Consider the following 25,495-nt stretch of genomic DNA (forward strand, 5'->3'; position numbering starts at 1 on the left):
GTGAGCACCCCCAGCTCTCCCAGCCTGGCTCCAGAGCAGAGGGGCTCCAGCCCTTGGAGCATCTCTGTGGCCTCTGGACTCTCTCCAGCAGCTCCACATCCTTCTGCTGTTGGCCCCAGGGCTGGAGGCAGCTCTGCAGGTGGGGTCTCACCTCAGAGGGGCAGAATCCCCTCCCTTGTGCAGGTGTGGTCACTGCCAGCCCTGTCCTGTGGCCCTGCTGGTGACAGCCACCCCTTGGGATGGGGAAGGTGCTTCCACCCTGAGCAGAGAGCAGCCAGGACCTGTCCCCAGCATCCCTGAGGATGCCCAGAGCCCTGGAGCTTGTGCCTGCAGCCCAGGGCTGTGCCACCACTCCCTTCAAGGTGAGTTTATGGACTCTGAGCTGTCCCTCTGGTTAAAATTCTTCCCCAGGTCTGGCACACCAGGCTGTACTTTGATACTGAGAGTTGTCACCAAGGGAGCACTGGAATTTCATGAGCTGAGAGCTTGTAACTTGTAGGAAATTATTGTTGTAAAAGAAATGACAGCTGAGAAAAAAAAAAAAAAAGATGACCCAGCACTTTTTTTTTTCCAAAGAAAACTTTTAATTTCAACAAGACTGGAAGCTGCACAAAGAGAGCTACCACGAGTTTCTTTTAAACAACAGCTTAAATCTACACCAGGAACTGTGGAGTAGGGGCTCTCCTTCTGAGTAACAGCCTGACCAGGGCTTGGCCTTGCAAAGCCACCACCCTGCACCTGGCAGCTCTGTCCTAGACCAGGATTTCAGCTCTCCTTCCCTTCAGGACAGCAAAGCAGCATTTGAAGGGGTGGGTAGGGACCTTGCAAACAACAATCCACCCCAGGAGAACAGGACTTGCCTTCAGAGTGCTGTTTCCTCTTGTGAGGCCAGCCTGACGTGTTTGTAGACAGCAGTGGGAGCCTCCTGCAGCTCACACATCACTCTGACCCAGAGCCAGAGCCAAGTGGGTCAGGGAAACCTGCCCTGGTCACCCCCTGGTGGCTCCAGCCTGCCCAGCTCCTGGCAGGGATCACTCCTCCCTTCCAGAGTGAGCAATGCCACCCTAAAAAAGCATCCCAGGAGGGACAGCAGGGTGCAAACCCTCCCTCCCCTGCCCTGCTCTGCCACCCATGCCCTGGGCTGGGTCAGTGCAGGGCCCAGAGCCTGCTGTGAGCTCAGGGCTGTGCTGGCAGCTCCCTTCTCATTTTAACCATTTCCCCACTGCTGAAGACAAGATCTGTGTCACTGCAGGGGCCATCTGTCCCAGCTGCACAGCTGCCTTTCAGCTGGGAGCACATTCAGGTGGACAGAGTACCTCACCTCTCATATATTTAACGTTAAAAGGGCTCATTTCAGCATCCTTCAGCACAACAGAAATGTGGCTGCAATCTGCCTGCTTCCAGGCTGCAGGATGTCAATCACTGAGGGCCAGAAAGTGGCCAGAGCTTTTTCCTTGGATAAGGAAGCACATTCCTCTCCCAGCTGAAGCAGCATCTTTCCAGCATGGAGCAGGCACCAGAGGTGAGGGAGAAGAGGCTGCTTAAGAAAGGGAGGCAAAACCTTCAGGGTTTTGCTCAGCTCTGAGCTGGAAAGATGCCTCAAATCTCAAGGAAGAAAAGAAACAACTGGAGTTTCTATTTCAAACCATCCTAATGGGGAAAAAACCAAAACAAACAAACAAACAAAAAATCACCAAAAATATTCAGGTAAACAGGAAAGAAGGGGGAAAAAAACCACTCAACCCCAAACACTGAGACTCCAGTCAGCATTTGCAGCCAGCAAGGGCAGTGAGGATGGAGTCCAGCAGTGCCACACTGGCACCCCAGGGGGCTGCAGCTCCCCAGTGTCCCATCCTTGTCATCATCCCAGTGCTGGGCCACCCCCACAACTGAGTGACCTCCTGCCACCCATCTGCCACCATCATCCCCCCACCCTGCGGTGCCCTTCAGTTGTCCCCTGCCTGCACGTACTCCTCGGTGGCCTTGGAGAGGGTGCTGAGGTACTGCCAGCTCAGGGCAGCCAGCAGCATGGCACAGGACAGGTAGATGGGCGAGTAGTGGTGGCGGGAGGCCATGGGGCCGGCGGGCAGGCTGGCGGCGCGGATGGCGGCGATCGCCTGCTGCGTCCTGCGGCACGAGGGGTCCGTGCTCGGCATCTTCTGGTAGATCTGCAGCAGGAGGAGGGAGGAGGAGGAGTTAGGGCTCCTATTTATGTAAATAAATACCCTGTGTAAGGCTCTGTCATGGTTTGAGGCTGGCGCCAATGCCAGTGCCCCCATGAAAATACCCTCACCCTGGTGTCTGCTGTGAGATGCGACCAGGAATAGAGCAAAGCAGGCCCCTCACTTAGAAATAAATAAGAGAAACTTTAGAAAACTAAACATAGAGAAAACTATATAGAAACTTTAGAAAACTATACATAGAGAAAACTTTACATATAGAAAACTATATGTAGTAAGAAACACACAGAAGGAATGAAAACCTTCCAAAAAACATTTCCTCCTCCCCTGTCATGGTTTGATGCTGGTGCCAATGCCAGTGCCCCCCATGAAAATATACATTCTGCCTGGTGCCTGCTGTGAGATGTGACCAGGAAAGCAGGCCCCCACTTAGAACAAAGCACGCTCCTACTTAGAAATAAAGAAGGGAAAACTTTATTAACTAAACTACAACTATATGTAGAAAGAAACACAATGAAAAAATGAAAACCTTCCAAAAAACATTTCCTCCTCCCCTGTCATGGTTTGATGCTGGTGCCAATGCCAGTGCTCCCCATGAAAATATACATTCTCCCTGGTGCCTGCTGTGAGATGTGACCAGGGATAGAGCAAAGCAGGCCCCTCACTTAGAAATAAAGAAGAGAAACCTTTATTAACAAAATTACAACTATATGTAAAAAGAAATACATAGGAAAAATGAAAACCTTCCAAAAGCATTTCCTCCTCCTCCCCCCACCAAATTTCCAATCCATCCATCCTTCAGATCACCAACCCTCAGTCCATCACCACCCTTTAGATAATCAATTCTCAGTTCATCAAGGAGTGAGGAGTCCCTCTTGTGCCATAGGCTTCCCCTGGAAACACCGTTGAGACCTCGTGTGTTTCCTGTCACACATGGCACTGCCCAGAGATCACTGCATTCCTGACATCTTCCTTCCATGCCCAGTGCTCTCACCACTGCACATGGACCTGAGCTGCTTCTAGGGTTCTCCTTTTAAGGGTGCTTTGTCCAGTTCCAAAAACGAGCACAGTCTCTCACTTTTGGGACACCTGTCCCCCCCAAATTTCACTCCCTGGGGCCGAGGGGTCTCAAGAACAGAGACCTTCTCCTCCACTGAAGATCGAGGGCACCAACCACCACCCTCCTCATCAGTTGTCTCTGTGCATGCACTCCCATAACATCACTGCACTCTCTCAGCTCCAAGCCATTGCCTCCCCCCTGGATGCAGTCTCTGTGTCACAGGAAACATGGTTCTGTCCATGGCTATGCAAGAAAAGTCCAGCCAAAGGCCACTCCATCACCTCCTCCCACCTAAGATTCTTCTCCACTCTTCCAACATCTTTCACCAGCACGAACTTGCATCACACTTGCCCATTTCCTCCTCCATTTCATCTCTATCTCTCTTCTCATTCAGATCCAGGAGGATCAGTATTTGTAAGGTTTCCATTATTCAAGAAAAGGGTTAAAATCTCAGGCTCTGCCTGCCCAGAACTCCCACGGCTTCTCACCGTGCCCCCGCTGCACTCCCTCCTTCTCCTTCTCAGCTGGACTGTGCTGCCAGCACATGATATCAAATGTCAAGATGGCACAGGGAGTTTAAGGGAGGAAAATGGGAGGAGGTTGAAGTTTTAAGGGCCAAGAGTGATGTTGGTGGTGGAGTGACATGAAGCAAGGGACAGCTGGATGGGGCCAGGGGCCTTTCACAGACATCTTTTATGAAAAATCCTTTCCTTAAGATTTTTCCTCCTGAGAAGCTGAGAGACCTCATGAAACAAAATGTAAACAATGATTATCTGCTGCTGTGGAATGCAACAGGTGGATCTGTGATTGGTCTCATGTGATTGTTTCTAATTAATGGCCAATCACAGTCCAGCTGTCTCAGACTCTCTGTCCGAGCCACAAGCCTTTGTTATTCATTCCTTCTTTTTTTATTCTTAGCCAGCCTTCTGATGAAATTCTTCTATTCTTTTAGTGTAGTTTTAATATAATATATATCATAAAATAATAAATCAGCCTTCTGAAACATGGAGTCAGCTCCTCGTTCTCTTCCCCCCGAACACAATCACAGAGGCCCATTCCTTTCCCACTTCCCTTGGGAAGTGCACTAAGCCAAGCTGCCTCTTGAGGGCACCCCATGATGGGACATGGACCACATGGCTTGGGACACGATCCCTCCAGTCCCAGTGGAGTTACTGGGATCAGGGGTTCTCACCCTGCAATCCTCACTCGCTGTCTGGAGGATAGCAGACTGGCCGACCTGAAACCAGTGGGAACATTCCTACCTGGAACAGCCTAATCATCACCTGATTCTGTGGCATTTGGGGTTTTCTCCTCATGGCTTTCTGAGATACTCCTCTGCAGGAGTCTGAGCAAGGTGGACTCAAGCAGAGAATCTCTCCTGGGTTAAAGCCCTGCAGTGTCAAGTGTCACTGTCCCTTGCCATGGGATCAGCTCTAATAACCTGTGATTTGGGGTCTCCCTGCTGCCCAAGTGTTTTTATTTAATAGCCTTCACTGTAATTGGGTTTTGGGGAGGGGAAGTGTTTTTTTCCCATAAAACTCCCCACCAGTTGACTTTCCGTGTGAACTTTTAATCTCCACAGGACCCTGAAGTCAGGAGGAAGTCATAAGGTCCCCCTTGAGCCCCTCCCCAGCCCCCTTAACCACTCCTGGTGCTCCAGCCCCTTCCCCAGCTCTGTTCCCTTCTCTGGACATGCTCCAGCCCCTCAATGTCCTTCGTGTTGTGAGTGGCCCAGAACTGACCCCAGCAGTGGCTCAAGGGGATGGGCTCTGCCCTGGTCACACTATTGCTGGTCCAGGCCAGGATGCCCCTGGCCCCAGTCGCTACTTCCCAACACACAACCAGACCCAGGGAACATTCAAGGGAACACATCAAGCACAGTTTGGTCCATGCCAAAACCACATCAGGGTCACCACTCCCCACCATCATTGAGCCAAAGATAGAATGAACAGATCTCCATGCACTCCCAATTCCACCCCAAAACCAGGGACAGGAATAGCCAGAAATGACTGAAAACAAACTGCTGAGCCTACCTCTTCCACATACTGGTACATGATGGCTTTGACAGCTTGGATGTTGGTGGCATCCATCATGAGGGTGACAGCCTGGCCCTTGCGGATCTTCACCACCCCCTTGAACACCTGCTGGTTGTTGTAGCAGGCAGCCAGCGTGGCAATGGCCATCACCTGGGGAGAGACAGCAACTTGCACTGCAAGGAACTTGCAAAGATTCACCCTGTCCATAGTGACATCCATGGAGTGGAGCCACAACCTCAACAACAGCAGAAACAGCAGGAGCCGAGAAATAAGCAAGAAAACCAACAACACAGAACCTCCTCCACCTCCAGCTCCTCACCAGCTGGGCTGCAGAGGGTGAGGAACCACTTGGAAGCTCAGCTCACCTGGGGGATAGCGCAGAAGTTGAAGACACTTTGGTTTTTGAGGCGGGACAGGTAGGTGAGGACGTCGGGGACGTGGTGGAGGGCGTTGGTGATGAGCTCATTGAGGCACTGCACGGCCGCGTCGATGTTCTCTGGCTTGGCAAGGTCTGAGAGCTTCTTCACATATCTGCTCCAAACCTAAACACCAAGATAAGTGTTCCTGAGCTGGAGGGGTGCATTGATGTCATCAGAGAGACAGCAGGTCTGGGAGAGCAACAAGAAGCACCAAAAAACCCCCATACAACAGCCTTGGGGTAAAGAAAAGCAGGAGGGGCAGGCTGTGGGGATGTGACAGTGGCCTTGGTGCACACAAAGAGATGGTAAAGGAGGAGGGTGAAACTCATCTCCCTATCTTTGCTAGGGAGGGCAAGGAAAAGGTGAGTCACACATCAAGAAATGCACATCAAGAAATGAGACAGCTGAGCCACATGGAAAAGGGGGAAAAAAATTTTTGGATGTCGTGTCAGGCACAGGCAAAGCTGATCCTGCTTTTTGGGAACTTTTGGGTACCCTCCTGGGATCCCAGCCAGTTTTATCCTTCCTCATTCCCACAGAAAGCCTAGCAGAGAGGAGAAAGAGCTGCCTAAGTAGCTCTTGGCAGTGTATGGTGACATCACCTTGTGCCCACATCTGTACCCAGAGAGCTGCAGACAGATGTCAGCCAGAACTGCCATTACCAAGAAGATGTACAGCCAACAGCAGCAATTTTATGAGGTTTTTCCTCACCTCTCTGGGCCAGAACTCCCTTCCCTCCATCTGGTCCTCCAGGTAGTCACGGATGATGTTGGTTTTCTGCAGGAAGAGGCCCATGGAGTTTGCCAGCTCTGTGTCCTGCCCCACGATGGAATCTTCCAGCTCTGATGCAGAGAAGAGACGGGAGAGGCCAATCCCCACCAGCCCAGCAACGTAGTGACAATACTGCCAAGGAGGTGCCAAGTTGGGAAAGGAGGGGGAAAAAAAACAAGATAAAAGGAGCAGTTACAAAGAGCTGCCTGTTTGCCACAGTGAGTTTTACAAAAAGCAATTGAGAGTTCATTTGATGAAAGGTCTCCCTGGGATGTCTCAGCTTTCCCATGAAAACAAACATTTTTTCCCAATAGGGACGGTCTGTCTACTCTTTTCACAGAGACAAAGAGGCCCTACCTGGAAATTTTAAAAAAAACCTGTGGATGTGGCACTTGGGGACACAGTTCTGTGGTGGCTTTGGCAGTGCTGGTGGAATGGTTGGGCTTGGTGATCTCCAAGGGCTTTTCCAACCTTAACTCCATGACCCTGCTCAAGCTCAGTCCATTCCTTGGTCTGGGCTCACTTACCTTGTCCCACTCATGCTGAGAATCCACCTTTTTCTCCAAGAACTCTGCCATCCCAACACCCATCTTGTGACAAATATCTGAAATCACATCCTGGTAGACTTTGGACAGTTTTCTGAACTCCATGGAGATCTGTAGTGTGGTAAAAACAGAGTGTTCAGGAAGTAAAAAAAAAAAAAAAACAAGCAGCACAGTTCAACATTTATTAACAAATCAGAAAAACACTGTTTAACAAATCAGAAAAATACTGTTTACCAGGCTCTAATCCTGCCCTGGCTGGAGATCTGGGACAACTCCCTCAACCTGAGCTGTTTCAAGGTCCTTGGAGCTCAGGCTTAGCCTGTTCCCAGTCTAAACAGGATGGTCTCTGGCAGGAGATCAGACACAGCAGAATCTTTGGGAAGGCTCTGTGGCCTTGGACTGGTATAATCTGGGAACTGCAGGACAAAACTGGCTGCACTTGGTACACAGAGCTGTTTTCCTCTGTAATTTGAGAGCATTCCATCACACCAGCCATGGAAAAGACCCGTGGGAGGTTTCTGGTGCTCTGCTCTCTCCAGCCCTCTCCAGCTCTAGCTTCACACATTTGGCACAACTGGAAAGGCATCAAGCAGTGAGGGAAGTGAGAAATCCTTCTATTGCATGTCCAGTAAAGTGATGATGGAATCACAGAGCGGGTTGAGTTGGAAATGACCTTGAAGATCTTCCAGTTCCAACCCCTCTGCTATGGGCAGGGACACCTGCACTGTCTCCATCACTCTCACAATGAAAAAAAAAAATTAAAAAGTGCATCCTCCTTTTCCCAAAACTGTGGAGCATCATGTTTTACTGTGCTAAGCTTTATTCTCCATCAGTGGGGGACTGCAGCCAGCCCAGGGGTTGTGTGCAATAAGGGTTTGTCTGTAAAATAAATGTATTTACTCTGCTTCTGTCTCTGTGGCTTCAATTCCCCCTTCAAAGAGGAGCACAGCCTGCAAATGCACCTCTAGGAAATATTATTAGAAGTTTTTCACTGTAAGGGTGGTGAGGCACTGGTAGAGCATGCCCAGAGAGGCTGTGAATGCCCCCCAAAAAATTCAGGGATAGGGCTTGGAGTAACCTGGTCTAGTGGAAGGTGTCCCTGCCTTGGCATGGGATGGAATGGGATGAGCTTTATGGTCCCACCCAACCCAACAATTCCATGGTTCTACAATTTTATGATTATTAAAATTATTAAAATAATACCTGAGCATGGGTTTATGTATTTATTTATATTTATTTTATTTCTTTTTATTTATTTTAATATTTATTAAAATATTAAAATTTATTTTAAATATTAAAACAATAGTGATCAAAACATTACATAAAATTATATTTATTAGAATATTTATTAAAATATTCCTTTAAAATATTAAAAATTTATTCAAATCATACCTGAGCATAGATTGCCTCAAATAAATAACATATACACCAAGAGAGAACAGCAAAGAGCACAAACACCTTCTCAAAAGCTCCTCTAAAGCCAAGCCACTGACATACCTACTGTATCTCTACCCACATCCCCTACAGCACTCCAGCCTCTGACAGGCTACAGCCACAGTCACCCCAAACCTGAGCATCAAAACTCCCAACACACCGCAGTTCTCCAAACAACCACCCCATTCCCACTGCTAGGGAAAGCCTGAAAAGGGCAGAATAAATTAAAAACGGTAAAAACTTGAACAAAACAGAACATCCTCTGAAAATGAGATGTTCCTCACCAGAACTATTACATTTTTTCTTAAACAGAGGGAAAGAAAAAACCCTAAAAATCATCTCAATAATAAAAAAATCAACACAATATTGTTACTAATTACAATGAGGATGCTTTTTGTCTTATATCAGAGTTATGGAATGGTTTGGGTAGGAAGGGTCCTTAAAGCTCATCTCATTCCACCCTCTGCCATGGGCAGGGACACCTCCCACTGTGCACACAGGTGTTACATTTACATTTTTTGAAAAATCTCTTTGTCTAAAATTTTTCTCTTGAGAAGCTGAGAAGCCTCAGGGAAAAAAAAAAAAAAACAATAATTATCTTATTTACATTTCTTTTGCTTATATGAAACGTGTTTAAAGATTGTTTATTTACAAGTTATTGTTTTATTGGTTTCTGGTGTGAGTTGTTTTGACTCATTGGTCAATCAGTGCTAAGTTGTGTTGAGACTCTGAAAAGAGTCACGAGTTTTCATTATTATCTTTTTAGCATTCTATAAATATCCTTTCTGTATTCTATAGTATAATATAATGTAATATAACGTGTAATGTAATGTAATATAATCATAAATTAACCTTCTAAAAACATCAAGCCAAATTCGTCATTCCTTCCTTCACCAGAACACCCCACAAATACAATTCACTGTGCTGGGTAACAACCCCAAATTTCTCTCCATAAGTCAATGGTCATCTGCTCTTCCAGAAGAGGAGGCAAAAAGCCACTTTCCAAGGGCTAGAACTTTTCCACAGCCAGATCCCCTCTGCCCCACATCATTGCACAATGTTTGAATTTCTCACCCCAGCTTGGCACCCAGCCCCACAGGCAGGTGATGAAGCCCTTGGGAAGATCTGTGGCACTGAACAAGCTCTGCAGGCACCACGTGGAGACAACCAGGCACCCAGAGATGCCACCAGGGGCAAGGAGGAGGCTGTCTTACCGTTGGGAAGTCTTCCAGCACCTGCCTGTCCTTCTCCTTGCTCTCTGTGTACTTCCAGTCTGGCTGGTAGAGATAGGAGTGGAACTCGTGCAGCATCGGGACCTTGACATCCAAAGGGATGCTCATGTCATCCTCTACAGTGTCCAGGGCACGGAGAACCAGGTAGAATATACACACTGCATGGCTGGAAAGGGAGAAAAAACAGTAAACTTTTACTTGGGAGTGCCTAGGAGGCAGGACAAGCAGCTGGGATTAACCACAGAGCCTTCAGCAGAGGCACTTTGAGCTCAGTGTGTCACACAGTGGCACTGCCACGTGCCTTTGGAAGATACCAGGCAGGAAAATCCAGGATTTTCTCTCATGAGGAGAACTACAGCATATTTTTTGGGTTTCTAAGATGTGTATCAGGGAACTACAGCATGATTCTGGGGTTTTTAAGATGTGTTTCTCAGATGTGCACTTCTAGTGTGGCTGGTAGAGATGGAACTCGTGCAGCATTGGGACCTTGACATCCAAGGGGATGCTCCTGTCATCCTCAGGAATCCATAGGAAATCCAGGATTTTCCCTCATGAGGAGAACTACAGCATGATTTTGGGGTTTCTAAGATGTGTATCAGGGAACTACAGCATGGTTTTGAGGGTTTCTAAGATGTGTTTTTAGATGTGTACTTCCAGTCTGGCTGGTAGATTTGGGAGTGCAACTTTTGCAGCATCGGGACCTTGACATCTAATGGGATGCTGATGTCATCCATAGGAAATCCAGGATTTTCCCTCATGAGGAGAACTACAGCATGATTTTGAGGTTTCTAAGATGTGCATCAGGGAAGGGTCAGGCCTGTGAGCCCCCTGAGCAGGGAAGATCCAACACTGCAAGAATGGCCAGTGCTCACCTGGACCCAGAGGACAGAGCCCAAGGTCAGCTTATTTGGAAAAGCAAATGTCAAATAGGGAAGGGGGGGAAAAAAACAGGTGTGTTTTCCCCATCACTCCCCCTTCTCTGCACACCTTTTACCCTGTTGGGGTAAAATATTCCTGTCCTTTGTTGGGGGGAAATAAAGGGGTCACACTGTGCAACAGGAACATTAGGAATGGCAGAAAGAGCCAAAATCAGCCTGTATTTTATATTTCCAGAAGCAAGACACTGGAAGCAGCCCATGTGTCCCAATATCCCAGCAGGAAGCTGCTGGAAAGCCACCTCCCCTCCTGCTCCCACCACTCCTGCTTATCCCTGCTTCCTTCCCCATCCCTGCCTCCACACTTCTGAAGCTGAAGAAAACAAACCAAACCAACAAAACCAAGTCCTGATGGCAAGAAATGTTGTTTGCAACAGGATTTATATTAAATAATCCCCAGATCTCCATGAGCACAGGGATATATGCCAAGGAGAGGAGGCATTTATTAATTGTTTAACAAATGGAAAGTAGCTTGGTCTGCTTAAATGCTAATTACCAGGTGACAGTGTTGTACTCCTGTGCAAGCAGTGATTAATCATCCAGGGAAAACTGACTTGCTCTTAGAGCCAATACTGTCAAATTTGGCTTTTTTTCCTTGACTAGAAGGGTATTTAACACCTCTGTCACACCACATGAGCAGCTCTCGTGCTCCTGTTCCTTTGCATGACTGAGTTTTTCCATTCCAGCCAGGCTGTAAATGTTCATCCAACAGGATGCAAGTGCCCAAGGCTCCAATCTGGTTCCAGGAGCCACCAAGAAAGGCACAGCAGAACCTGGAAATGCCATCCCAGAGGCATCTCTCACATGGGCACCATGCCCAGGGAAGAGCCAGCAGTAATTCCAGAACCCAGCACAGTTAAAACACTTCTTTAACCCCAATTCTGCATCCAGACCTTACCTGCCTCCCTAACTTCCATCACATACTGAATTTAGACCCATGGCACAAATGGAAGCAGACACCTGCAAAGTACAAGTCTGGATCTTCCAGAGCTCAAGCTCAGCCCTGTCAGCTGCAGCTCCCTCCTGCCCAGGTGAGGAGGTCTCCTTTCTCCTTGCCAGGACATACAGCCTGTGCTGAACCCTCAGGAATAGATCCTGAAGAGTTCCAGAGACAGGCAGGAGCATGGAACTGGCAGCAGAGAGGCAGGAGCATCCCTCTTCTCCTCTCCATCACCAGGAGAGGAGCCATGAGCTTGGATCAGAATCTTTTCCTCCACCAGCAGTTATGATGCTGTTGGCTCAGCCGTGGATGAAATTGCAGTTTTGAGCCTCCCACCTTCCCAGAAACACCCTAACCATGGAGCAATGAGCTGAACAGGGCTCTGGCCAGCAAAACAAGTGGTTTATGGGGCCAAAAAAAAGCCAGGAAGGAGGAACCAAACATTTCAGCTCAGCTACCAACGCCCTGCCTGGCCAGGGGAGCACTGCCCCAAGGACTCCTCCAGAAGTTCCCCATTTTCCAGCAGCCCTTCTGGGATGCCTGTCTGTAACCACAGGGGCTCAGCTGAACTCCCTGATGGGGTCAACATCAATGCAATTACTTTTTTGATCAAAATTATTTAAGGCTGTGGCTCTACCTATTTCTCTATCCTCTCTATTTTGTATTTCCCTTGTTTGTCCCTAAATCCTCTGGTGAACTCCTGGGCTTTGAAAATGAACCTCTCCTGATCCACTACTGAGCCAGCTGTAATCCAACCACCATCCCTGCCCAAGCTGGGTTGCAAAGATCAGGCAAGAGCATTTTTAGGATGCCAGGCAGAAATTCTGTGCCCTGAAGGGTGATCCTCCTGCAGGGCTGCCGGGCAAGGATTAAATGACAAAAAACACCAAGAAAACTGCAGAGGTTTGAGGCAAGTACAGGGCAGACACATTGCTAACAGGTTTCATAGTGTTTTCTTAATTTTTTTTCTTAATTCCTGCACAGAAAAAGCATGGAAAATAAAAAGCTTAATTCTTGCCCCTATTTGTACTTTTCCATGCAATTTCAGCCAAACCACTGAACTTCTCTGCCTTTCCTGTCTACCAGGCTGCAAACACCATTTCATAAACACTGGACACAGTTATGTGGCACCATCCAAAATGCCAAACCAGGGCTCAGAAACACCAGACCACACAGTGTTTGGGGTAGCGCCTGCAACAGCTCAGATCAGAGACATCAGATGTGTCTGGAACAACTTCCAGAACCCCTAAATTTGATCATCAACCCATCTTGGGATTAACTGGGGATTTAAAAACAGAAATCAGTAATTGTCAAATGAATATAGGGAATTATATATGGAAAATAATTACATGGCATGAGGCCCCCTGACCAGCTGAGCTTTATTTACATCCTCTGTTACTATTCCTGTCTGAAGCTTTTCTGCACAGGGCAGCAAAATCTGCACAGCAAAAAACGGGTGTGCCACAAACCCCCTGTGACAACTGCACAGTTTGGTTCCAAAAGCATCTCCCAGGCAAGGCCCAGACCCTTGGTCAGTCCCTGGTTTTTCCTCACCTCCTCCCTCCAGCCTTTGTCCAGCTCAGCAGTGCCAGGACACATTCCCAGGGTGTCACACGGGGCACAGTGCCAGGCCCTGTGTTTAACAGCCTGCTGGCCACAGGCTAAGCCCAGAGACACAGTTTGGGGAGGGATGTGATGCACAGGGGGGATGTGGCACAGCCAGCTGGGACGTGAAAATCCCCACGTCTGCTGCACGGGGTGGGGCTGAGCTGAGTGAGCCCAGTCAGCTCCTGATGGGAGAGGGAGCGTGTCCCAGCATCTCCACCAGAGAAAAATGGAATCTGGGGATAGGTACTGCATGGGCTCAGTTCTGGTATTGGGGGGCATCACACCCACCAGCTCCTGGAGAGATCTGAAACTGGGAGGCCACTAAGTTCCCTGGGATGCCCAGTGTTGGGGTGGCATTGTACCACCCAGGGAGGAGATTTATCCCCACCATCACCACCTCTAGGGAGATTTACCCCCACCATCACCATCATCACCACCTCCCAGGGAGGAGATTTACCCCCACCATCACCAAGGGGTTCGAGGGGAAAGCTGCACCGACTCCCTCCCGAGGATCCCCAGCATTGGGATGTCACCCCACCCACCACCCCCCAAAACCCCGCACTGCCGGCGGTCACCGCACCCCTCCCCGGCGTCCCCCGCTCACCGCAGCTCTCCATCCAGAGCCTGGATGACGGCGGCGAAGCTGCGGCTGGTCTGGTTGAGGTACCGGTAGCAGGTTCGGAGGCCACATCCCAGCGAGTCCTGAGGGCAGAGCGGGCCGGGGGCCGCGGGTTGGAACCGGGGGGCGGCGGCGGGCGGCGGGGCCGGGGGGGCTCCGCACCGCTGCTGGTGCTGTGCCCGCCGCTGTCCCGCTGCCCGCGGGGGTTTCCGCGGCGGGGACAGCGTCAGTGTCCGCCGGAGCACGGACACGGCCCGAGAGCCGGCCGCCATGGGGGCGGCAGCATTGGGGGGCTGCGGCCGCTCCGCTCCGCCCCAGGCCCGAAACCCGCCCCTTAACCCGCCCCGTGCCGTGGCCGGACACGCTGCCATGTACGGACAGCGCCGGGGCCGTGCGATGAACGGAGCAAACCGGGGATGAGCGCAGGGTACCGGCAGCGAGCCGTGCAAGGGATGCTCGGAGCTGGGGGGATGAATGCGGGTATGGGCAATGAAAAATGCATGGGAAGACTGAGATGCTCGGAGTCAGTGGGATGCTGGCAGGATACCGGCACTGAGCAACGCAAGGGATGGCTGGAGCTGCGGGATGCTCCGGTAGCACCGGGGCTCTGCGACGTCCGGCTTTGGTACCGGCACCGAGCAATGCAAGGGATGCTCGGAGCCGGTGGGAAGCTCGCAGGGTACCGGCACCGGGCAAAGCAAGGATGCTTGGAGCTCCGGGCATTCCACCGGTTCCGGGCACCAGCGCACAGGATGCCCGGAACCGGTAGGAAGCACAAACAGCACGAGCAATGCAATAGGATGCCCGGAGCCGGCAGAACCGGGAAGCACTGAGGCGCATACAAGGCGCACACAGCCGGGCAAAGTCCTATACACGCTGGATACAAGATGGTCACCCATGGGAACACCGTATCCGCGCCCGGGCATGACAGTGCCTCCCACCTCCTCCTCCTCCTCCCGTGCCCCGCTCCACACCGGGAGCACGGCGCACCAGCGACAGCGAAGCGCTTCTCGCCGCTCGCGCATCCCTCGCTGCTCACCGTGTCCATCCGCGGCATGACGGCGCGGTAGCCGCCCATCTTGAAGCGGAGCAGGTTGTAGATGTCCTCGGGGTGGCCCAGCCATTTCCGCAGCAGCTCCATGGGGGCCGCGCTCAGACCCCGCCGCCGCCGCCGCGCGCTCCCGCCGCCCCCCCCACCCGCCGCTTAACCGGGCACGGGCGGGGCCGCTCCAGCCCCGCCCCTCAGCCAATCACAGAGCTCGGTACATCGCTCGGTGGGGCGGGCACGGCGCCGATTGGCGAAGGCGCGCTCGCACCAGGGCAGCGCCAGCCAATAGAGAGGCGGCGCGGCTGGTGTGACGGCCGGCGGCGGGCTCTGATTGGCTGAGGCGCGCGTCGGCACAGGCGGAGCGGGAAGGAGTCGGCGGCCCCGAACCCCCTCGTGCGGGAGGGTTGGCGTGAAAACCTTCCAGTTCCAACCCCCTGCCATGGCAGGGACACCTTCCACTATCCCAGGTTGCTCTAAGCCCCGTCCGGCCTGGCCTTGGACACTTCCAGGGCTGGAGAGGCCACAGCTTCTCTCTGGGAGTTCCATTCCTTCCCCGTACCCCATCTAACCCCGTGCTCTGGCAGGAGGAAGCCATTCCCCCTTGTCCAAAGTCCCTTTCCAGCCCTCCTGAGCCCCTTTAGTCATTGAAAGGGGCTCTGAAGTCTCCCTGGAGCCTTCTCCAAGTTGGGCACCCCCAGCTCTGAACCTGTCTCCATCACAGAGGGGCTCCAGATCAGCTCTTAGAGCATCTCCATGGCCTTCTCTGGACTCGCTTCCACAGTCCACACCCTTCCTGTGCTGAGAACCCAACACATATCCAGCTCCATCCTCATATCCTTCAAAGTGCAAGATTCAGCTTTTGGGGTTCTTTTATGTGAGTGGTTTTCTTCCAGAACTTGGGCATTGTGGGTCCCTTCTGAACGCAGGATATTCTATGATTCTTTGTTTTGGACAGGCACTTGGCCTGCAGAAGGGACATTAACCACCTTCTTTGGCCCCATAACCCCATTAATTCATTTATTCAGCAATCCCATAACCTGCAAGCACTCAAAGGTGTTGCAGTTCCCAGGGGAGAGGCTGTGCAAGTCCTGCCTAGGAAGCAGCTGCCTACATCAGAGGTGTTTATCTCCAGCATTCCCAGCTGATTTGCAATTCATCTTTAAAGCCAGTGCCCATTAATGAGACCACTCACACAGCTAAGGAAAGGCACTAGTACCATCCTCTACAGGCTGCTGTTAACCAATTCCAGGCAGCTGGAATTTCCATGTACACCCCAGGTTTCAACCAAGAAACTGCCAGAAAGGACACACTTGAGATGAACATCACTGATTCTAATTCCAGCTTTTATTTTTTTGCTCAAGTCAACAACTCATTATTAAAATAAACTCAAATCCAGAGAGAGAGGATAGCAGCAGTTCCCACCTGGTGTACAGAGACAGCTCTATTTCCAAACCTTTCTGCTTTCAGGTTTCCTTGGAGATCCTGAGTTTTATGCAACACTGCCACACACTGTAATTTTTTTTTAATTTTTACAGCAAGATCTGGAATTGGCAGTTTGCCACAAAGCTGAAACCTGTGGGTGCAGAGATGAGCTCCACCAAGCACTGCTGACGTATATTTTGTACAAGCTGATGTGGAAGGAGGAGGGAGCTCTTCCTGCCAGATTACATGGGAGCAGCCCCTCATGTTTAACCACACCCAGTCACAGCCCAGCACACAGGTATTCAGCTCCAAACAGAGGCAGGATTATTTAATTCCTAATTAATCAAGCTGCTTAGGCAGAGGGATATCCTCTGTTTTGCTGACTCCTCCAGGGTTAAGGGACAGGGTCACCAGACCACAGCAATCCCCTGCTCAACCCTTTACACTTCCCATCCACTGCCAACTGAACAGGGTGACCAATGCACCTCAGACCTGGTCAAAGTCTTTACACTGTGACAAAAAAAAACCCATGGACAGACACTTTTTCCTTTCTGCAGCCACTCAGGGAACCTGGGACCTCCACTGAGCACTTAACTCTGCCAACTCCTTAAGGACCAAACTCAACAGCCTAAAAAAAACCACAGAAACCTTCTAGGACAACGAGGAGCATGGATCAGAGACCACCCAGCACCCTGCAGGACAGATCACCCAGTGACTGGGGAAGGGTCCCCATCCCCTGGCAGCACCTCAGGCTGGCACTGAGGGCACCACCACGTCAGTCTCTTGAAGCCACCCGAGGGTCCAAAAGTGCCCTTCATCAGGGGATGGCCCAGGGGACACTGCTCCTTCTGGTACACCTGGGGGTGCAGCCCTTGGCCACGCAGTTTGTGGTGCAGCCACTCAGAGCTGAACTGAAGGGTGCAGTCCAGCAGGCGCTCCAGATCTGAGAGAGCCAAGAGGGAGCCTGGTGTTAAAGGGTGGATCCTGGCCAGGTACAAGATCTCGTTCTTGATGATGTTCCCTGGGAGGGGTCAGAAACAAGGAGACAGTAAGGATATTTCTAATCAAGGTAATGCAGGCTGCTGGCTCTAACTTGTGATTTCTGCCTCAAGGAGCACAGCCAGCAACACCACTCCCTGTACCAGCAGTGGCATCCAAAAAGTAGACTTAGAGCTGAGATTCAACTGGAAGAGGTTCTCTTCCCTCTACTGTTGTTACAGACCTTGAAGATGTCCACATGCCCTCAGCTGGATCAACCAGAAACTCTTAAACTAAAGAGAAGACCACCTAGACATGCACTTCTGCATCTGTGGACATCCCACCCACCTTCCTCCATTTCTCCTTCTGCCCCTATTTCCTGGAACTCACCCAGCCCTGAAAAATATCTTTGGTCTAGGAGGGTGTAGCAGACAGGATCGGGTGCACGGAGGGCACGCAGCGCCCGGCCTCGGTGGAATTCCACAGACAAGATGTCAGAAGCAGGATCAGCCCTGGGAGAGGAGCACCAGAGCATCCGGCAGTTGTAGAAAACAAGGAAGCCTCCGCTCTCAAAGTGCAGAACCAGCCTGGGAGAAGCAGAGAAGTTGGATTTTCTCATCAGAAACATCTCTGAACTACTTGTTATACTCTGCAGCTGGCCACTGTCTCAAGGCAAGGCAGCATCTTTAACAACTGCAGCCATGAAGCTTGGTGGTGAACCCACACAGCTGGTGGAGAGTTTTTCCTTCTGCTGCCCCGTGACCCTGGTTGACAAAGCCTTCAGCAGGACAGTCCATGAATCAGAGAAATGGATTTAAATGGTTTAAATTATCACAAAAAACTGTTTCTAAAAACATTTGTATAGAAATAAAGTCATCCTTCAAAAAATCACACAATCATAGAATGGTTTGGGCAGGGACACCTTCCCCCACCCCAGGTTGCTCCAAGCCTGGCCTTGGAAACTTCCAGGGCAGCCACAGCCTCTCTGGGAAGCTGTTCCCCCTTGCTCTGTACAATTCCAGTGGGATACAGGACACAAACCACAGCCATGTTTTCAATTCACTGCTGCCCTTTACAGCATCACACCAGCCTGTGATTCCAGGTGTATGAGATGTTTGTTACTTATCCAAGGCTTTTTAAAAAACACCTAACAAGGAGAAACTGGCATTTTTAGGGCATGATTCAGCCTGGCATCCTAAAAATTCTCTCAAGATAAAAATCTTAGAGCTGGTATTATAATCCCCAGACAACTGCATCCTACAATTCCACTGTGGATTCTCTGGTTCAACACACCCCACATTCACTCATGCCTTAAAAATTATCAGAGAAAATCAAGGCTAAGAGTATTCCCACACAGATTTGCTTTGGGAGACTAGAGGAAATACCTGGGCACAGGATCCTTCCAGTCCCCCCTTTTGTTGGCTCTGCTTGCCCTCGAGAACTCATTTGCGCGGACACTGCCGAACATGCCAAAGTGGATGCGCAGCCAATTGCCCCGACCCTCAGCTGCCTCTGGGGCTTCAGATCTTGAGTGCTGGGCTTCCTGCAGCTCCTCATCTTGGGAATGGGGATGTGGAACACCAGCTTGTCCTTGCTGTCCCTGGGCAGGACAGTGTTCCCCACAAGCAGCCTCTCTTTGCAGCGCTGTCTCTTCTGCAGTTGGCCCAACGGGACCTTCAGCTGCCACAAATGCCAGGTACAAGTTCTTCCCATGAACCTGAGAAAAGAGGTGGGATGTGCTGATGATCCATAAAGGATCATAACATTCCAGAAAGAGTTCAAATGGCCTTAAAGCTCATCTCATTCCAAGCCCCCATCCACTGGCAGGGACAACCTCCACTAGTCCAGGTTGCTCAGCCTTCATCCAACATGATTTTGCACAATTCCAGGGGTAAAACCTCTGGCTGTTTCCATACAAGTGACTTATTTTCTACCACCTCTATCAGAGGGCACATCAGCCCACCCTGAACACAGGATTCATCAGCTTCCAAGCCATTCCCATCAGAGCTGGGGTCATCCTTGCAGATTCCTTTCTTTGCCTGTCTGAAGCACAAGGTGTTTAGATGCCACTCAATTCTGAATCCCTCACAGGGATTCCCATCAGGGGTTTGAAATTTGTCATCACTTCTGATTCCTCTTCCCACTTTGTGCTAGGCACATTTTGTGCTTTTGATTTTGCTCCACACCTTTAATCAGAGGTGAGGCTGCACCAGGGTTTGGCCAGTCAGGTCCAAATCATCATCTGGAGGTGTCAGGCCAGTGAAGCCCCAGCAGGACCGACCCAGTGTGACTTCTGACAAGTGCCCACAGCACAGACATCTCAACTTAGCCAGGTGAAACCCTCAGGGAAACTTTCACAGGTTCTGCACCTTCTGTCACCCAGGTGTGGGGCAATGGTGATTTCTGCCCTCAGACTTGTCATGGATCTGTAAATTCAACTCACCTGGGAGTCCTGCAGCCTCAGGGCATTCAGGTCATTGACACTGAGCTTCCTGCTGCTTCCCCCCACCTTGGCCACCACTTGTCCCACAAAAGGGGAGGTCAGCAGCTGGAACTTCCTCACTGAAGGGCCCTCTGGCATCTCCAGCAGCTGCAGGGGGATTAGCAGGTCCTTGTCACACTCTGCCCTAGACTTGAAGGGAAGCTGCAACTCAGAAATACACAAAACATTCTCCTAATTTTCCTCCTTAAGTTCCTGTGGTAAAATCTATGAAGATAAATGGGACCAAGGAGGAGGAGGAGTTCTCATCCTAGTGGATATATATAATTTAATCTAACACAGCCCTGAATAACATACTCCAATGGCAGATTTCATGCTTCAAGTAGGAATTTGGCCTGGGGAACCTCCCAAAGTCCCTTTTTTCCTGGGGCAGTGGGAGGTTTCCCTGCTCACATCACTGGGGTTGGAAGTAGATGATCTTTAAGTTCCCTTCAACCCATTCCATTCTGTAATTTTGTGATTAGTGACCCGGAACCAGCACAGGCCAGTGACCCATCTTTTTCCCTATATACCATGGGAAGTGCTGCTCCCATGGGAAAATCAGCCCTGGAATTAGAACATCCCCACCCCTGGCTTTACCCACTGCTTGCCCCACTGACTGCAATGGCATGGAACCAGTTGGGGAGCATTCCTGCACTCTGCTAAGAGGCTCTGGGAGCAGAAGGCTCTGGATGAGGGGGAGATGAGGCAGCACCATCCTACAGCTCCTTCCAGGAAGTCACACCAATACATGAGGAGTTATTTCTGGCATGAAGCCCCAGTTCCTTGCAGTTCTTCTGAGGACTCCTGCTGGCTGTGGGTGTACAAGGAAAGCTCAGCTTGGCTTTCATCGCATAGTGCCAGTTCTCTGCAGACTAATCGCAGAGCCCAGCACTGATCAGAGGCTCAGCTTCAAGCTCCACAGCACTCAGTGAAGGAATCTGAAGCACCTGGCACAGCTCTGAGACAGCTTGATGAGAAAATTAACAGCAATCCTGGGATCCCCCACCAGAAGAGCCATTCCTGTGCTGCAGCACAAACCAAATCCCTTTTGGAATGGCTCAAGAGGAAAACATGTTAGGGAACATAAATTTAATGTCTTAGATCAAGGTACAGATATTAATTGGTCATCAAAACTAGATTTGGCAAGAGTAAAAGACTGAGCTTTAGTCCTCTGCCTTCAAGGGCATGTGATGATTATTCACAGGCCTGCTCCAGTTTTATTGAAAAAAATCTGCATATTACATTGATCAAGAGACAGCTAAAGAGATGCTGCACCAGCAGCAGTTTGGATCCCTGGAAACAGCTGGGCACAAGGAGTCTGCCCTGGCTATCCAGGCACTGGCTTCACAGATTGAGTGCCAGGACAGCCCTGTGAGCCTAGAGCTCATATCCCAGGGAAGGTCATCACCTGCAGAGCCCTTACTGCTGCTAAGTCAGCTCTCTACAGCTCCTTGTGAGAGACTGGAAGTGCTGGGAGCTCTGTAAAGTGTTAATGCTCACACTGCCCCACCTGCAGCCTGTCTGACAGCAAAGGAACACTCCTGGACCTCCCTGTTTCCCAGCACATGAGAACCACCAGCATCTGCCCTCCTTATCCCTTGTACCTGATTCCCTTATCTCCATGTACCTCCTTATTTCACATTTTTACTCTAGATCCATTTCAGTCTCATCCACAGCACTCCCCCCTCCAAGGAGGAAGAGGAGGAAAACCATCCCCAGCCCTCTGCAGGGCACGACACCCATCTCACCATGAGCATGGTACCTGAGCTGGTACCTCTGCAGCTCTGGGGCAGGCAGCCAGGCCTCCAGGACAAACCCTCCCCCTGTATGGGCTCATTCCAAGTCCTTGTGCCCAGACAAAGGCCCAGCACCCACAGCAGAACAGAGCATGGACAAACTCATGCAGCTCACCCCAGCTCTGCCTGCAGCCAGGGATTGCAGGAAGGCTCCCTGTGACCTTACACCCCTGGGCAAGGCTCCTGCAGGGACTTCAAGGCACAGCCCTGACCTTCCACATGCAGTAAGGCGTGTGCAGAGCTCTCAATCTTCTCACATTCAGCCAAGCATCAATTTACAGCCATCCTCAGAGAACAGGCACTGAGTTCCCACCCCATTCTCACCCACATCACCCCAGGGCAGTGAAGGCGCCCCCTGCTTTTCCCCCAAGCCCCACATTCCTGCATCCAGCTCTCATCCACTGCTCTCCCCATACCCACCGCGTGCATCCATTTGGGGAGCAAGCTGAGCAGCCTTCCCCCCTACTTCATTACCTTCCCCCTACTGCTCACAGCCCTTCCTCTGCTTCCACCCACCCTCAACAGGACAGGGCATAGCCAGCCCCTTCCACCCATCTGTTTATAAAGGAGGAAGATCCTCCCTCCCCTCCCCAAAAAGCAGGGGAGCTCCCCAGTTGGCTGCTGGGGGAGGGATGGGCGGTTCCAGGTGCTGATCTCACTCACCCCACCAGCTGTACCGGTTTGGAAACTGGTTGGACTGGGCAGGAAGCTGGGCAGTACCTGGCGGGGTGATTGGGTGCTCAGAGCAGGGCTGTGCCCCTGCAGAGTGGGAGGTGGCTCAGCACATTTTAAAAAACAAGTGATTGGCGTTTTTCACAGCACAGCCCTGGCGGACCGCCTGATTTCAGCTCCCGGCTGTTGTCTCTGAGTTCAGCTGGAAGCACTCAGGCTGAACAAGGCCTGCCGAGTAAAATTCAGTGAGAAGACCAAACATCGGAATCATGATGGTTTTTAAGTGTCCTCAAGGGTTTTTCCCCTCTCTGCTGTGTTCAGGGGCTTTTCCTCATTTATATTAAAATCGTAGTTACGGACTGGTTTGGGTTGGAAGGGACCTTAAGGATCATCCAGTTCCACCTCTCTGCCATGGGCAGGGACACCTTCTACTAGACCAGGTTGCTCCAAGTCCCGTCCAGCCTGGCTTTGAGTTGCTTCAAGCTGGGTCTATCACCTTTGAGTTTTTCATCCCGTGTTGGCCATCCCAAATACTACATATAGGATTGTAGGATTGTACAGCCTCTGTGTGGCTCAACATTGATTTTCCTGCAATGACTCATTGCTTGGGAATTTCCAGGCAATTAATTTACCAAGTATTTTTGTTCTCGTTAATAACCTAATATATATTAAATAGGAATTTTTATATAGGACAAAGAGTAATGGGTGCAAGTTGAAGGAGGGAAAATTTAGATTAGATATTAGGAAGAAATTATTAACTTTGAGGGTGGTCAGAAATTATTAACTTTGAGACACTGGAACAGGCTGCCAAAGGTGGTTGAGCTGCCCCATCCCTGGAAGTGTCAAAGGCCAGGTTCAATAAGGCCTTGAACAGACTGGTCTAGTGGAAGTTGTCCCTACTCATGGCAGGGGGTGGGACTAGGTGAGCTTTAATGTTCCTTCCAACACCTTCACATTCTATGATATGGGAAAACATTTTCATTATGAGGGTGGTCAGACACTGAACAGGAACCCAGAGAGGTGGTGAGGTTTCCATCTTGGGATATATTCAAAACTTGACTGAACAGAGCTCTGAGAAATCTGATCTCATCTTTTCTGATTTTAAATTCCCTGTAATTTTTTCATTGTGAGCTCTCTGGACCCACTTCACCATTTCTCCTCCAGGTGCATTTCATGTTTTCAGTATTTCATCATTTACCCCCTGTCCTCTCCAAGAAGCCTATGTGAGTAGACAGAATCAAGCAGAAACCTTCTGGTTTTATTATCATTGTTTTATTTCCATTAGTTCTAAAGGTGTAGAAGTTACGTGGATTGGTAGCCATACTACTTCATAATAGATATTTTTTTACATCTTTAAATAATTACAGCTTGTTCAGTTGGTTGGTTTCCCTCTCCCCCTTACAAATAAGTGTTTGTTTCCACAAGACCTTCCCAGATGACCTGGGAAGCTTCAAACTTTATACATGGGGAGAAAAAAATAAAGGCAAAACAAAACACCACCCCTGACATAGTCACAGCTTCAATGTTACATTGAGAGTTGTTGATTGGTTTTAAAGCTCCCTTGCAAAATTCCTGAGCTCCTCCTGATTGCACCCTCTCCAACCAAGCCCATAAGATTGCAAGTGATCTGTGCATCTTGTCTGATCAATTTACAAAGAATAACTGAAGTGAATCAAGATAATGCACTTCCACAAAGAGCAAAGACATTTAGAAGTGGTTAAATGACCTTTCTTGGCTCCCTGTCCTGGTTCTCATGTGCCCATCTCACTTTGGTGGCCACTGGGCCATTGCCAAGGTCTGGTTTGACACACACAAACCTTGTGCTATAAACCCTTCAGCATCAAAATTTTCCTGATTAGGGATGATCTCAAGTGGAGCAAATCCCACAAATGCAGTTTTAAATGTGCTGAGGTGTTTTGCAGGAGTGGGCCCTTCCCTCTTGCTCCTCAGAGAAGGGATAGTTCTCGGTCCTGTATTTGTGTAGGACCTGGTATGGATCTCATGAAGTTCTCCAGCAATAAAAGCAGTAATAAAACCAATAATTACTTTGCTTTAATGGGTCTCTAATAATTGTATCTATTTAATTACCAAAGCAGGCTCTAAGTGCCTCCCCCATCACAGGCAGGGAAGCAGAGCTCAGGTGGAACCTGTAATTTTGTAATTGGCTCCTCTTGTTGGAAGGAGCTGAGTGAATTGACAGTGGCAGCACTTTAATCCTCTTGTCCTGTGAGTATCTCTTGGTCTATCACCTCTGGAGTTTGTCATCCTGCATTGGCCATCCCTGCAAGATGTGGCTCTGAGTGATTCCTGGCCTTGGAAACCATGTTCAGCCTCCCACAATGACTCCTTACACGGGAATCCCCAAATGTAAGTAATTAATTTGCCAGTGATTCTTGGGAAAACATTTCCACCATGAGAGCAGTCAAACACTGGAACAGGAACTCAGAGAGGTGCTGGGATTTCCACCCTTGGAAATATTAAAAAGTTGCCTGAACAAGGCCCTGACAGACCTGATCTTGTCCCTTCTAAGTTAAATTATTCTGTAATTTGATCTTTAGAAGCCCTGAAGAAGGGGACCCATCAATTATGGTGTGTTTGTACCCCACCTGAAATGGTGATGCTCATCTGAGATCAGTCTCTCACCATCCTGATATCAGCACTGGCTTGAAAAAGACAAAATCTCCTGGGCCAACAGCAGCTCTACAACAGTTTTGGGTGATTGAAAAGAACCACAGAACCTGGTGTATCCAAACTTCTGCTTCTGGTGCAGAAAGGGGGACAAAAGAGCTAATTTCTACCCCTAAAGAGTTGTCCTCTACCCCTAAAGCTGTCCTCCAGAGCTTCACCTTTTGAAATCAGATCTCTTGTTCTGTTAACAGGCACTTGTAAATGCTCCTCGCTCTGTTTCAAAAATAGTTTTTCAGGCTTTGAGGAAGGCTAAAATCCAGTTCATAAATCTCTACCAAGGGGACATAAGGCAGATATGTTCTGCAGGGATTTTTTTTTTGCCTTCTGGCATTATAAGCAGAGTTCTTTCTGGCATCTCTGAGTGGGTTTTAAGGGCAGGAGAAAAATTCCACTGGGGAATTTGGCTTTGAGGGAAGGAGGAGGAGCACAGCAATAAGGAAGGGAAGGGAGAACCAGTGTGAGCCTCCAGATGGAAGGAGAAATGGGGCTGTGGTTGATCTGGACTTTTAATCCTTATCAGGAGGCTCCACTCCCTGTTGGGGCTTTCCAGGGTAGTTCTGGATCTCTCAAAAGTTGGCATGAGCCACGTGGCATTTTGTGGTGCAGGGTGCTGTGTTATGGCCAGGAATT

The 25,495-nt window shown here is 49.9% G+C and overlaps 2 protein-coding genes across 8 annotated transcripts; both read right to left on the reverse strand.

The window, feature by feature from the left end:
* Positions 1-567: 567 nt before the first annotated feature.
* Positions 568-14,963, reverse strand: FDFT1 (farnesyl-diphosphate farnesyltransferase 1). The gene is made up of 8 exons (XM_064709938.1): positions 14,819-14,963; positions 13,765-13,862; positions 9,660-9,843; positions 6,994-7,122; positions 6,407-6,598; positions 5,642-5,818; positions 5,274-5,426; positions 568-2,168 (listed from the first exon to the last, which is right to left on the reverse strand). The coding sequence occupies exons 1-8, from the start codon at positions 14,918-14,920 to the stop codon at positions 1,947-1,949; spliced, it is 1,257 nt and encodes a 418-aa protein (XP_064566008.1). The 5' UTR covers positions 14,921-14,963; the 3' UTR covers positions 568-1,946.
* A 1,190-nt stretch (positions 14,964-16,153) lies between these two features.
* Positions 16,154-22,040, reverse strand: NEIL2 (nei like DNA glycosylase 2). 7 transcript variants are annotated; one of them, XM_064707135.1, is made up of 5 exons: positions 21,926-22,040; positions 19,671-19,871; positions 18,613-18,944; positions 17,618-17,814; positions 16,154-17,270 (listed from the first exon to the last, which is right to left on the reverse strand). In XM_064707135.1, exons 1-5 carry the CDS (start codon positions 21,932-21,934, stop codon positions 16,954-16,956), a joined length of 1,056 nt encoding a protein of 351 aa, XP_064563205.1. In that variant the 5' UTR covers positions 21,935-22,040; the 3' UTR covers positions 16,154-16,953. The 7 variants fall into 7 exon arrangements, with proteins under 7 accessions (XP_064563205.1, XP_064563212.1, XP_064563207.1 ...); XM_064707142.1 differs by having other exon boundaries at positions 19,671-19,817; positions 21,980-22,036; XM_064707137.1 differs by having other exon boundaries at positions 21,980-22,036.
* Positions 22,041-25,495: the final 3,455 nt, after the last annotated feature.

The sequence above is a fragment of the Zonotrichia leucophrys genome, chromosome 3 (assembly GCF_028769735.1).
Source record: "Zonotrichia leucophrys gambelii isolate GWCS_2022_RI chromosome 3, RI_Zleu_2.0, whole genome shotgun sequence".
NCBI classification, from domain to species: Eukaryota; Metazoa; Chordata; class Aves; order Passeriformes; family Passerellidae; genus Zonotrichia; species Zonotrichia leucophrys.

Bases quoted from the DNA above. Each gene is read 5' to 3' on its own strand.
- FDFT1 (XM_064709938.1), bottom strand. From the start codon at position 14,920: ATGGAGCTGCTGCGGAAATGGCTGGGCCACCCCGAGGACATCTACAAC. The intron at 7,123-9,659 runs GTAAGACAGCCT...ACCACACTACAG, and splicing joins TGCTGGAAGACTTCCCAACG to ATCTCCATGGAGTTCAGAAA. The intron at 5,427-5,641 runs GTGAGCTGAGCT...GTCTCTCCCCAG, and splicing joins ACTTCTGCGCTATCCCCCAG to GTGATGGCCATTGCCACGCT.
- NEIL2 (XM_064707135.1), bottom strand. The intron at 18,945-19,670 runs GTGAGTTGAATT...CTCTTTTCTCAG, and splicing joins TGAGGCTGCAGGACTCCCAG to GTTCATGGGAAGAACTTGTA. The intron at 17,815-18,612 runs GTATTTCCTCTA...TGCTTCTCCCAG, and splicing joins TGGAAGGATCCTGTGCCCAG to GCTGGTTCTGCACTTTGAGA.